A 12,985-nucleotide genomic window follows, 5' to 3' on the forward strand; every position below is an offset into this window, starting at 1 on the left:
ATTAAACTTTATCCCAGCTGAAACCAGGGCAGCGACCGCGGCTCCGTCAGAGCCCCCCTGGGTGGGAGCGGGGGGCTCCCGGTGATGCCGGGGTCCCCGGGAGCGGAGACGCGCGGTGCCTTTACCGGGTGGGGGATTCGGGGGCGATAGCGACGGCGGCCGGATCCTCCCCAGCCTTCATCTCGAAGCGCTGGATGGCGAGGAAGATGAAGAGCTCCGTCGCGGCCAAGCCTTCGCCCAGGCACGCGCGCTTCCCTGCAAGGCGGCGTCGGCGGCATCCGAGGGGCTCCCGCCGCCGGGATGGGGGTCCGCGCCCTCAAATCCCCCCCCCCTTCCTCACCTTGCGCTTGAAGCGTCCGTCCTCAGCCGAAAAACGCCCGGGGTTGAAGGCCTGGGGGTTGGCGAACTGGTTGGGATCAAACTGGGATGCGCCGAGGCGGCGGGACGGTGCCGGAGCAGATGCCGGGCTTCCTCGCGGATCAGCTCCTCCGCGCCGCGCTTGCCCGTGCCGAAGCTGCCGCCAGCGCTCCCCGGTCCCGTAAACGATACCTGGATTGGGGGGGACACCCAAAAAAAGGGGGTCAGGCACTGCCGGTGGCTCCCCGAAAAGGCGGTGGGGGCAACCCCGGGGTCTCACCGTTGCCGCGGCTCCGCCGCTGGACGGCCGGGAAGCCGCCGCGGCCGCCGAACCCCTCGTCGCGGTCGCTCGGAGCCTCCTTCAGCAAGCGGTAGCCCGAGTGGCCGCCGGAGACGGGGCCGTGGCTCTGGGCGAGCTGCGGGGAGGAGGAGGGGGGTGCTGAGCGGTGGTCCCGGCCCCGGGACCCCCCCAGCCCCCCCAGGACTCACCTTGCGGAGGGAGGCGATGAGCCGGGTCGCCTCCACTTGCGGCACGCTCCCCAGGAGGGGTGGCCCGGGGGGGGGGGGGGGCTAGTTGCCCGTTGGCCACTGGCCCCAGAGGAACAGCAGCCCCCTGGCACCCAGGCGATGCTCAGCACCCCGCTCGCCTCCATCCTCCTCGCCCCCCCCCCCCCATATAGGACCCCCCCAAAGGAGCTGGTGGGGCTGTGGTCCCCGGGGGGGGGGGCTCCGCACCCCCAGACACCCCAGACGGACGGATGGACGGACGGACAGCGGCCCCGGTGCCGTTCCCCTGCGGCCGTTTAACGGGGTGGTTAAGAATCAACCCCTGCGCCCCCCCCGGGGTGTGGGTGGGGGGGCCAGCCTGGCCACCGGACCCCCAAAACCGGCGGTCCCCCCATGTGGGAGCAGCCCAGGAAGGGGCAGAGGGGAGCAACCCCCCGGGACCCCAAAAAGGAGGTGACACGAGCCCTGGGGGGGGAGTGACACCCCCCCCAATTAGACAGGCAGCTCGGGGGGGGACCCAAACCCACCCCTGCACCCCCCAAAGGCCCCCCCCCCAAAAGAAGCAGCGGAGCCGGGCTGGAAAACATTAATACTTTATGTACCAGAGTCACATTTTCACAGCCTGGAAGGGAGGGAAACTCGCTTTTTTGTGTGTGTGTGTGCCTTTTTTTCCCTTTTCCAGAGGAAAAAAAGAACCAAACCCAACGGGGACGCAGCCCCGGCCCCCCCAGGACCCCCCCCCGCCCCCGGCAAGTGCAATAAATAACACGAAGAGAAGCAGAAGCACCCCGGGGTGGGGGACGGGGAGCCGGGGGGAGCCCAAGGGAGACGCTGTCCCCAAATGGGGGGGTTCAGAGCCCCCCCCTCGCTGCCTGGGGACCCCCCCCCCCCCCAAACCCCCGCGGCGAAGGGGACACGGGAGCAGCTTCCAGCGCAGGCAATGAAGTCCCCGTCGTCCCCCCCCAAAGTGACAGCGGAGGGGTTGATGACATCGTGGGTGTCGTCGTCCCCCCCCCCCCCCCAGAAAACCCCACTTTTTCTCTCAGGGCGGGGGGGAAAAAAGTGGAAATGCAAAACGCAGACCACGCCGAAATAAAAAAAAAAAAAAAGGCAAAACCCCAGGGGCTGGGCAGGGAGACCCCCCCCCCTTGATCCCCACCCCCTCAGCCGCGCCGTGGGGGGCTGTCCCCCCCCCCCAGGCGAGGTGGGGACCCCCCTTCATTCAGGCACCCCCCAAAATGCTACCGGTAGCATCTTGGAGGGGTTTTTTTGGGGTTTTTTTTTTTCCTTTTAAACAAGCTGAATACGACCCAACCTGCTCGGGGCGGGGGGGGGACACACGGACACACACACACACACACAACGCAGCCCACCGGGCCGGTGGCCACGGCGGGGCGGGGGGCAAGCAGCGGGCAAGGAGCGTTTGCCAGAAGCCACCTCGGTCAAATACAATCAAAACAAGGCGTTTGCCACAGAGGTAAACTCGAGAGTCCCGGGGCTTCTCGGATGAGGAGGGGGCTGATGGTAGGGAGGAGAGGGGTGGGGGGCTCGGCGAGCGAGGCACGTGGTCCTGGCGGCGGGGAAAAAAGGGGGGGGGGGGGGAAAAAGGGGGAGAAAGAGGTTTGTAGCGACGGGGCGGGGGGCATCCGACCCCTTCCGCCGCGGCCGGGGGCGAGGGGGGGTCCGGGCAGCCCCCCCCCAGGGGCGCGGGGGTCTCACCTTGGGCGCAGGCGTTCAGCAACTGCACTGCTGCCGGCTCTGCGCCTGGGCTCCCCGGGGCTGCCGCAGCTGGCGGAGGGAGGCGTCGCCGTACTGGATCCCTGAGCCCATCCTCTCCGGGTCGAGTTCACCTGGGCGGAGGGAAAAACCCCGGCAAAGGGGGCGAGGGGAAGGATTAAAACCTCTGTCGGGATGCAAAACCCCTGCCGGGGATCCAAAGCTCCGTCCCTGGGATCCCAAACCTTTGCCGGGATCCCAAACCTCCATCCCTGGGATCCCAAACCCCTGGGATCCAATACCTCCATCCCTGGGATCCAATACCTCCATCCCTGGGATCCCAAACCCCTGGGATCCAATACCTCCATCCCTGGGATCCCAAACCCCTGGGATCCAATACCTCCATCCCTGGGATCCAATACCTCCATCCCTGGGATCCCAAACCCCTGGGATCCAATACCTCCATCCCTGGGATCCCAAACCCCTGGGATCCAATACCTCCATCCCTGGGATCCCAAACCCCTGGGATCCAATACCTCTGTCCCCGGGATTCAAAACCTTTGCCGGGATCCAAAACTTCCATCCCTGGGATCCCAAACCTCCATCCCTGGGATCCCAAACCCCTGGGATCCAATACCTCTGTCCCCGGGATTCAAAACCTTTGCCGGGATCCAAAACCTCCCAACGTTGGGATTCAAACCTCCACCAGGACTCAAACCTTCCCGGGGATCCAAAACCCCTGCCGGGGATCCAAAACCCCCGTCCCGGGGATCCAAAACCTCCCCAATGATCCAAAACCTCTGTCCCTGGGATCCAAACGTCCCCTGGGATCCAAAACCCCTGCTGGGGATCCAAAACCTCCGTCCCTGGGATCCAAACCTCCCCAGAGATCCAAAACCCCCGTCCCCGGGGATCCAAAACCTCCGTCCCTAGGATTCAGACCTCTGGTGGGGATCCAAAACCTCCATCCCGGGGATCCAAACCTCCCCAGGGATCCAAAACCTCCGTCCCGGGGATCCAAAAAGCTCCATCCCTGGGATCCAAAACCCCTGCCGGGGATCCAAAACCTCCGTCCCCGGGGATCCAAACCTCCCCGGGGATCCAAAACCCCCGTCCCCGGGGATCCAAAACCCCCGTCCCTAGGATTCAGACCTCTGGTGGGGATCCAAAACCTCCATCCCGGGGATCCAAACCTCCCCAGGGATCCAAAACCCCCGTCCCGGGGATCCAAACCTCCCCGGGGATCCGAAACCCCCGTCCCTAGGATTCAGACCTCTGGTGGGGATCCAAAACCTCCATCCCTGGGATCCAAACCTCCCCAGGGATCCAAAAACCTCCATCCCTGGGATCCAAAAACTCTGCTGGGATTCAAAACCTCCACCCCCAGGATCCAAAACCTCCCTTCCCTACCCTGGCAAAGCCAAATCAGAGTCGCCGTACCCGATTCGATTTTGTTTAATATGGTCCTCGCGCATTTTAAGAAGGCTTCTTCCACGTTTTCTCCCGTCAGGGCGCTGGTCTCCAGGAACATGAGCTCTGGCAAGTAGAAAGGGCTCGTTAATTCGACCGTAATTAGCCCCAGGGCGCGGGCGGGAGGCAGCGTTTCTCTCCGCCTCCCTCACCGTTCTCCTGGGCGAAGCGCGAAGCCTCCAGGAACGTCACCTCCCGGTCGGCGTCCAAATCCTTCTTGTTCCCGCAGAGGATGATGACGATGTTGGGGCTGGCGAGGGTGCGGGCGTCCGTCAGCCAGTTGGTCAGCGCGTTGTAGGTCTCCCGGCTGGATGGGGAGGGAAAAGGGGGGTTGCCGAACCCCAATTTCCCCCCCCCAAAAACGAGGGGGTCGGGGGTTCGCGGATGCCGCGACCAACCTGGTGATGTCGTACACGAGCAACGCGCCAGCTGCGCCCCGGTAGTAGCTTCTGGTCACCGATCTGAGGAGGAAGAGGAGGATGAGAGCGGAGGCCCGACCCTCGGGTTCGAGGAGGGTTGGGGTCCCCTCGCTGGGCTGCGCTGCCAGGAAGGCAGGAGCTGCACAGCCGACTCGGGCAGGGACAGGATCGGCCCCAAATCCGCGTTTTTAGGGCCCTCGTCCGAAGGAGGGAGCCAAAATTCTTATTTAATTGCGGGGCGCGCTCTGCTCCTCCAGCCGCGCAGAGATTCTGTTTGGTATCCTCATCAACGAGCCGGAGGAGGCGATCGGAGAACCGGCGAGGTTGGCAAAACCCTTTAAGATCACCGAGCCCGACCGCTAACCCAGCGCCGCCGAGGCCACCGCGTCCCCAAGCGCCGGCTTTTAGATCCCTCGGGCGAAGGGATCGTTCCCAAGATCCGACCCGTTCGAGCTGCGGCCTCGCCAGCGGGGCGATCCCTTCCCCAGCCCACTGGCCACACCGTTCCTGACGCAAGCCAGGCTGCCGGTGGCCTTCTCGGCCACGGGTCCTTTTCCGCCGGGCAGCTCTCCGCGCCGGCGGCGTCGGACGGGGTTGGCGCGACCCAAGCGCGTTAAACAGAACCGGCCCCAGTACGGAGCCCTGGGGACGCCGCTGGTGACCGGCCGCCAACTGGATTGAACTCCCTTCGCCATCGTCGCGCCCGGCGATCCGGCGGGATTTATACCCGGCGAAGCGTTTGCCTGGATCGAGCGCGCCCTCGCTTCGCCGAGGACGCCGCGTTGGGCGGGAGCGGTGACCTGCTCGAGGGCGGAAAGGCTCTACGGAGGGATCCGGCCAGGCTGGATCCGATGGGATGAGGAGATTCAATGAGGCTGAGCGCCGGGTCCTGCGTTTGGGTCACAACAACCCCAGGCAACGCTACGGGCTTGGGGAAGAGCGGCTGAAGACGAGCCGGCAGCGTGGCCAGGTGGCCAAAAAGGCTAACAGCATCCTGGCTCGGATCAGGAACGGCGTGGCCAGCAGGACTAGGGAAGGGATCGGCCCCTCCGTGCTCGCCACCTCGAATATCGTGGTCAATTTTGGGCCCTAAGACGTCGAGGTGCCGGAGCGCGGCCAAAGGAGAGCAACGGAGGCGGCAAAGGCTCTGGAGAAGGAATCCTGGAAGGAGCGGCTGAGGGAGGTTGAGCTTGGATATTGGGAATAATTCCTTCACCCAAAGGGTTGTCCGGCATCGGAACGGGCTGCCCGGGGGAGCGGTGGAGTCCCCAACCCTGGAAGGGTTTAAAAGACGCGTAGATGCGGTGCTTGGGGACGTGGTTTAGCGGCGGGACGCGGTTTAGCGGCGAGTTTATGGTTGGACTCGCTGATCTTAAAGATCTTTTCCAACCCAAACGGTTACCGTGATTCCCCGCGCCCCGGCGTTTCAGGCACCGCGCGCTTTGAGCGAGGCGGCCGCGCTCCCGAAGGCGCCCGGTTTCGCTTCGGAAACGCGTTTTAAAAATAAAATAAAATAAAAAAAGCAGCCCAAAAAGCCGGAGGCCGCTGAAGACGAGGGTTTGGGCGCAGCTCCGGCGCCGGGAGCTTTTCCTTTACCTGAACCTCTCCTGCCCAGCCGTGTCCCAGATCTGCAGCTTCACCGTCTTCCCGCCGACGTTGACGACCTTGGAGCCGAATTCCACCCCGATCGTGTGGTTCGAATCCTGTTTGACTGCGGAAACGAGAGGTGCCCGATGCGCTACCGGCCGGCTAGGAAAGAAATAAGAGCTTCTCTCCACCGCAACCGGGTCGATCGCAAGCTCCTCGGGCAAACGCCGCCGATTATTCCTCGTTACGAGATGATTTTGCAAGCGGCGGCGCAGAGGAAGCGAGGAGCGGGCCGGAATACGTGAAATTAAACCCGCAAAGCACCGAGGAGGAGGAAGGGCGCCTGGCATTTCACTTCCAATTAAGCAGGCTTAAAGCCTTCCTCCGCCCCGTTACAAAAGAAAAAAAAAATCAAAGGTTTCAGAAAAGCCAACGTTTCGGCGTTTTGAGGCAAAGCTCTGTTTATCCACCAAAACATAAAAGATCTTTTCCATCGCCGGGCCTGGCAAGGAAAGGCTGAGGCTCCAGAAAACAAAAAAAATCCAACAAAACCCGCTTTTTTTTTTGTTTCCTACTGGCAAAACGTCCCGCGGAGAAATATTTCGGCGGCGTTTTCCAGCAGCCCCAGAGACGAATCTGGTCGGGAGTGACCCGGCGCAGCAACAACAAAACCCAAAATAACCCAACTTACATTTGTTTTCGATGAACTGGTGGAGGAGGCAGGACTTCCCCGTGCCGGCGCTCCCTATCACGAGGAACTTGAAGAGAAAATCTGAAGAGGAAGATAAAATAAAACAAACAATAAAGGAAAAAAAAAAAAGGTGTTTTTTTAGGCTCGAGGTGCCGCAAGCAGCGGCGGGATGGGGGGAGCGGCCCCCGGGGAGGGGAGCGACCTTGGGGAAGCGATTTCGCGCCTGGCTCCGCTCCCTCCCCTTCAAACGCGGCAAAAAACCACCCCAAAAGACCCCCAAAAGTGGGGTTTTTTTCCCTCGTTTCGGTGCCTGGCAAAAGCAGGAGGCGCCGAAAGGGCCCCGAGTCCCCCACGCGTGGGGTGTCACCCCCCGGGAGCGGGGTCCCTGGGGACCGACACCCCCCCATCCCACAGAGGGGCCCATAACGCTCCCTATAGGGCCCCCATCCCACATAGGGCCCCCCAGACCCTCTCTATAGGCCCCCAGACCCCCTATAGGGCCCCCCAGACACCCACAGATCCCCCATACGGCCCACAGAGCCCCTTAGGACCCCATGGACACCCCCCCCATCCCACACAGGGACCCACAGACCCCCTTAGGACCCCACAGACACCCTATAGGGCCCCTAGATCCCCTATAGGGCCCCCAGACCCCCCTACATCCCACACAGGGGCCCCACACACTCCCTATAGGGCCTCCATCCCACATAGGGCCCCACAGACCCCCTTAGGACCCCATGGACACCCCCCCAATCCCACACATAGGCCCACAGAACCCCTTAGGACCCCACAGACACCCTATAGGGGCCCCACAGATGCTCCCACATCCCGCATAGGAGCCCCACACACTCTCTATATGGCCCCCATCCCACATAGGGCCCCATAGACCCTCTATAGGGTCCCCCTAGACACCCTCCCATCCCACACAGGGGCCCACAGAACCCCTATAGGGCCCCTAGAACCCCTATAGGGCCCCACAGACATCCCTCCAGCCCAGACAGAGGCCCCCAGACCCCCTATAGGGCCCCACAGACACCACCCCCATCCCACACAGGACACCACAGACCCACTTAGGACCCCACAGATGCCCTATAGGGCCTCACACGCTCCATATAGGGCTTCCATCCCACATAGGGCCCCACAGAGCCTCTCTATAGGGCTCCTAGACCCCCTATAAGGCCCCTAGACCCCCTATAAAGCCTCACAGACACCCCTCCATCCCACACAGGGGCCCACAGACCCCCTATAGGGCCCCTAGAACCCCTATAGGGCACCATGGACATCCCTCCATCCCACACAGAGGCCCCACACACTCCCTATAGGGTCCCCATCCCACATAGGGCCCCCAGACCCCCTATAGGAGCCCCACAGACGCCCCCCCATCCCACACAGGGGCCCACAGACCCCCTATAAGGCCCCCAGACCCCCTATAGGAGCCCCACAGACGCCCCCCCCATCCCACACAGGGGCCCTACACACTCGCTATAGGGTCCCCATCCCACACAGGGCCCCACAGACCCCCTATAAGGCCCCCAGACCCCCTATAGGGCCCCACAGACACCCCCCCATCCCACATAGGGGCCCTACACACTCGCTATAGGGTCCCCATCCCACACAGGGCCCCCAGACCCCCTATAGGGCTCCACAGACACCCCCGCAACCCAGACAGGGGCCCCACAGACCCCTATAAGGCCCCCAGACCCCCTATAGGGGCCCCACAGACACCCCCCATCCCACACAGGGACCCCACACACTCCCTATAGGGTCCCCATCCCACATAGGGCCCCCAGACCCCCTATAGGGCCCCACAGACGCCCCCCCATCCCACACAGGGGCCCTACACACTCCCTATAGGGTCCCCATCCCACATAGGGCCCCCCACAGCCCCTATAGAGCCCACTGAGCCCCACAGATGCCCCCTCATCCCACACAGGGGCCCCCCAGACTCCCTATAGGGCCCCCCCCATCCCACCCAGGGGCCCCCCGCTCCCTACAAGCCCCCCCCCCCAGCCCCGACACCCCCCTGCCCGGCCGTGCCCGGGCTCTCCCCCACCCCCGGACCCACCGTAGGTCTCGGACATGGCTGGAGCCGCCGGGCCGGGCCCCGCCGCCTCCTGCCGCTACCGGGCCGTACGGAAGGGAGCGGGCACAATATGGCGGCGCCCAGGAGAGCCGCTTCCGGGTCTTGTGCGCCTGCGCGGCGAGGGCGGGACACCCGGAGAAAGGCGGGGCCGGGCGTGGTAAAGGAGGCGGGGCGAAGTGTGGGGGCGGAGCCAGTGGGCGGCGCTAGAGGGGCGGCGGGCTCCTGGGTCCTAACTCCCGCCCGGCCCCAAACCGCTCGGGGGGGTCCCCCGGCCCCAAACCCCCCCCATAGCCCCGACCCCAGCCCCAAACCCCCCCCAAATCCATGCCCCAACCCCTCCCAAACCCCCCGAGCCCCTCCAAGCCCCAAACCCCCCCAAAACCCCCAGTCCCTGTCCCCAAACCCCCCCAATCCACACCCCAACCCTCCCCAAGCCCCCTCCCCAACCCCAACCCCCCCCAATCCACGCCCCAACCCCCCCCAAGCCCCCTCCCCAACCCCAAACCCCCCCAATCCACACCCCAACCGCTCCCAAGCCCCCTCCCCAACCCCAAACCCCCCCAATCCATGCCCCAACCCCCCCCAAGCCCCCTCCCCAACCTCAACCCCCCCCCCAAGCCCCCTCCCCAGCCCCAAACCCCCCCAAATCCATGCCCAAAACCCTCCCTGCCCCCCCCAACCCCAAATCCGCCCCCCCCCCCCCGCCCCCGATCCCCCTCCGCGACAGAGCAAACGCCCAGGTGGGACGCGGGGGGGGGGTTTATTTTGGGGAGGGGGGAGAGGCTCCAGGTGCAATGTCTGCAGAGAGACCCTGGGTACAATGCTGGGGGGGGGGGGGGCTGGACCCCCCCAGACCCCCCCGGGGGCCAGAGGAAAGGGGGGGGGGGCAAGGAAGAGGAGGAGGGAGGGGGGACGAAGGCTCGGCCGCCTCGGGGCAAACTTACCTTCGGGGGGGGGGGAAGGGGTTTGGGGGGGGATTTTGGGGTGTAGGGGGGGATTTTGGGGTGCGAGGGGGATTTTTGGGGTGCGGGGGGGTGCTTTTTGGGGTGGGGGGGGTCACTTTTTGGCGAAGGAAATCTTCATGGCGTTGTTTTGGGTGATCTTGAAACCCTGGAGGGCGTCGCGGGCCGCCCCCGCCTGCACCTCGTTATCGAACTCGACGAAGGCGATGTCGTGCCGACCCGGCACCAACCGCACCTCCTTGAAACCGGGGAATCTGGCAAAAAAAAAGGGGGGGGCACAGACGTCAGGGGGGGCCCCCAAACCCTCCCGGACCCCCCCAAACCCCCCCGCCAAGCCACTCACTGATTAAACAGCATGGAGAGCATCAGCTCGTTCGTCTCCTCGGGCAGGTTGGTGAGGAAGAGGATGTGATTCGGCGGGTTCTCCGACAGCTGGGGGGGGGAAAAAGGGGGTGTCAGCCCCAACGAGAAGCGGGGAGCCCCCCCAAAAGGCTCACTCCCCCCTCCCGCCACAAAAATCCCCCCAATCGGGGTGCGGGGATGGTTTATTTTCACATTCAGCGCCCCGGTCAGCGTTAAATTGGATTTTTTTGGGGGTACCCCGGTACTCACCGGCTGCGACGGCGGCATCTGGCCCGGCATCACCTGCTGGGGGGGCATGGCTCCCGGGGGAATTCCGCCCGGAGTCATGCCGGGCGGCGGATCATCCCCGGCGGAGGCATATAGGGGGCTGCCCCGCCATATGGTGCATCATCCGCGGCGCCTGGTTCAACGGCGGCATTCCCTACGGGAAAAAAAACCCGGCTCAGCGCCCACAGCCCCCCCCCCCAAATCCCCCCCCAAATCGACCCCCCCCCAACTCACGGGAACGGCTCCCTGAACGCCGCCCGGTGCCGCCGTGCCGGTTCCGGCACCGCTTTTCTTCGCCGCCGGTGCGTCTTGGCCTTTGGGTTTCCTTTTCTCCCGCTTACGGTCGCGTTCCACGAAAGTTCCCTTCATTTTGGCGATGATATCCGAATCCGTTTTGGCGTATTGGATCCGCTGCGGGAAAAGCCGGGGCGGGGGTGAGCGGGAATGGGTTGGGGGGGGGCCTGCTTGGGTGTTTAGGGGGGGATCTAGGGGATTTGGGGGAGATCCAAGGGAATTTGGGGGGGATCTGGGGGATTTGGAAGGACTCCAAGGGGATTTGGGGGAGCTCCAAGGGGATTTCGGGGGGATCTGGGGGATTTGGAAGGACTCCAAGGGGATTTGGGAGGGTATCTGGGGGATTTGGGGGAGCTCCAAGAGAATTTGGGGGGGATCTGGGGGATTTGGGAGGACTCCAAGGGGATTTGGGGGGGATCTAGGGGATTTGGGGGAGGTCCAAGGGAATTTGGGGGGGATCTGGGGGATTTGGAGGGACTCCATGGCGATTTGGGGGGGATGCAGGGGATTTGGGGGCGATCTAGGGGATTTGGAGGGGGCTCCATGGGGATTTTAGGGAGCTCCTTGGCGATTCAGGGGGTTCCATGGGGATTTGGGGGGGCTCCTTGGGGATTTAGAGGAGCTCCAAAGGGATTTGGGGGGGGTCTAGGGGATCTGGGGGGCTCCCTGGGGATCTGGGGGGCTCCATGGGGATCTGGGGGGCTCCACGGGGATTTCGGGGGGCTCACCATGGGTTTGTCGTAGAAGGGGAAGCCCTGCATGGAGCGCAGAGCGTTCGTGGCGCTGCTGATTTCCTTGAAAATGACGAAGGCTTGACCCCTCATCTTCAAACTCCGCGATACCAAGATATCCAAAATTTGCCCGAATTGGGAAAAAATAGCGTAGAGGGATTTCTTCAGCTCTGGGAAAAGGAAGAGGAAGATGAAGGCGAGCGGGGAGGAAGGGGAGCCCCCCCCCGGGCCCCCCCACAGCCCCTCACCATCCTTCTTGATCTTCTCGTTGAGGTTGTTGATGTAGATGGTGTGGTTGGGGCGCGCGTCCTGCACCGCCATCTCGGGGGGACCCCCGTCTGCGGGGAAAGGGGGGGCGTCTGGGGGGGCTGGGGGGGGGCTGCCCCCCTTTAACCTCCCCAAGGAGGGGCTGGGAGGGGAAGGAGGACACCCCCCCCCCCCCCCCCCCCCGCAGAAATGAGGGGGGACACAGCCCGGTCCCCCGGTGAGGAAGGGATTAATCCCCCTACCACCACCACGGGGGTTGCTCCACCTAGACCCCCCTGCCTCCCCCAGACCCCTCCAGCCCCACCCCAGCACCCCCCAAAATCCTCCGGGACCCCCAGATCCCCCCTGCTTCCCCCCAGACCGCTCTAGGCCCCCCTGGGACCCCCTCAGACCCCCCCCGGGAGCCCTCCAGGCCCCCCCAAACCCCTCTGGGACCCTCCAACCCCTCCCAGATCCCCTCTGCTCCCCTCCAGACCCCTTCAGGCCCCCCCAGATCCCCCCTGGGACCCCCCAAGCCCCCCCAGATCCCCTCTGCTCCCCCCCAGACCACTTCAGGCCCCCCCAGATCCCCCCTCAGACCCCTCCAGCCCCACCCTGGGACTCCCCAAACCCCTCTGCCCCCCCCCCGATCCCCCCTGCTTCCCCCCAGACCCCTCTAGGCTCCACTGAGACCCCCTCATACCCCCCCAGGATGCCTCCAGGCCTCCCCAAACCCCTCTGGGACCCCCCTAGATCCCCCCTGTTCCCCCCCAGACCCTTTCAGCCCCCTGCCAAACCCCTCCGGGCTGCCCCAGATCCCCCCTGCTTCTCCCCAGACCCCTCTAGACCCCCCTGGGACCCCCTCAAACCCTGCCGGGACCCCTCCAGACCCCCCCAAACCCCTCTGGGACCCCCCTAGATCCCTCCTGCTCCCCCCCAGACCCCTTCAGGCCCCCCCAAACCCCTCTGGGACCCCTCGGGCCCCCCCAAACCCCTCTTGGCCCCCTCAAAACCCTCTGGGACCCCCCTGCCCCCCCCAGACCCCTCCAGGCCCCCCCAAACCCCTCTGCCCCCCCCCCAGATCCCCCCTGCTGCCCCCCAGACCCCTCTAGGCCCCCCCAAACCCCTCTGGGACCTCTCGGGCCCCCCAAATCCCTCCAGGCCCCCCCAAACCCCTCCAGGCCCCCCCAGATCCCCCCTGCTTCCCCCCAGATCCCTCTAGGCCTCCCTGGGACCCTCTCAGACGCCCCCGGGACCCCTCCAGGCCCCCCCAAACCCCTCTGGGACCCCCT

At 64.8% G+C, this 12,985-nt stretch overlaps 2 protein-coding genes across 4 annotated transcripts; both read right to left on the minus strand.

Moving 5' to 3' along the window:
* Positions 1-43: 43 nt before the first annotated feature.
* On the minus strand, positions 44-8,972 carry RAB4B (RAB4B, member RAS oncogene family). Of its 3 annotated transcripts, XR_014230507.1 has the most exons (10): positions 8,813-8,972; positions 6,748-6,828; positions 6,066-6,180; positions 4,449-4,511; positions 4,203-4,357; positions 4,021-4,116; positions 2,584-2,714; positions 638-773; positions 341-549; positions 47-190 (listed from the first exon to the last, which is right to left on the minus strand). XR_014230507.1 is itself a non-coding variant. In XM_082333676.1 (8 exons), the coding sequence occupies exons 1-7, from the start codon at positions 8,826-8,828 to the stop codon at positions 2,599-2,601; spliced, it is 642 nt and encodes a 213-aa protein (XP_082189802.1). In that variant the 5' UTR covers positions 8,829-8,970; the 3' UTR covers positions 2,125-2,434; positions 2,584-2,598. The 3 variants fall into 3 exon arrangements, 1 of the variants encoding a protein (XP_082189802.1); XR_014230506.1 differs by having other exon boundaries at positions 44-549; XM_082333676.1 differs by lacking the exons at positions 47-190; positions 341-549; positions 638-773 and adding an exon at positions 2,125-2,434 and having other exon boundaries at positions 8,813-8,970.
* An 817-nt stretch (positions 8,973-9,789) lies between these two features.
* SNRPA (small nuclear ribonucleoprotein polypeptide A) lies at positions 9,790-11,780 on the minus strand. The gene is given in 8 exon segments (XM_082333566.1): positions 9,790-10,046; positions 10,136-10,224; positions 10,405-10,496; positions 10,499-10,522; positions 10,525-10,576; positions 10,657-10,833; positions 11,445-11,617; positions 11,696-11,780. Coding segments are annotated over 8 exon segments (840 nt in total). The 5' UTR covers positions 11,769-11,780; the 3' UTR covers positions 9,790-9,886.
* Positions 11,781-12,985: the final 1,205 nt, after the last annotated feature.

This window comes from Platalea leucorodia (assembly GCF_965183815.1).
Source record: "Platalea leucorodia genome assembly, chromosome: 26".
NCBI classification, from domain to species: Eukaryota; Metazoa; Chordata; class Aves; order Pelecaniformes; family Threskiornithidae; genus Platalea; species Platalea leucorodia.

Excerpts from the sequence above, each read along its gene's own strand:
- RAB4B (XM_082333676.1), bottom strand. Across the intron at positions 6,181-6,747 it reads CCAGTTCATCGAAAACAAAT|TCAAACAGGATTCGAACCAC; the intron begins GTAAGTTGGGTT and ends TCGTTTCCGCAG. Across the intron at positions 2,715-4,020 it reads ATTAAACAAAATCGAATCGG|GTGAACTCGACCCGGAGAGG; the intron begins GTACGGCGACTC and ends CCCTCCGCCCAG.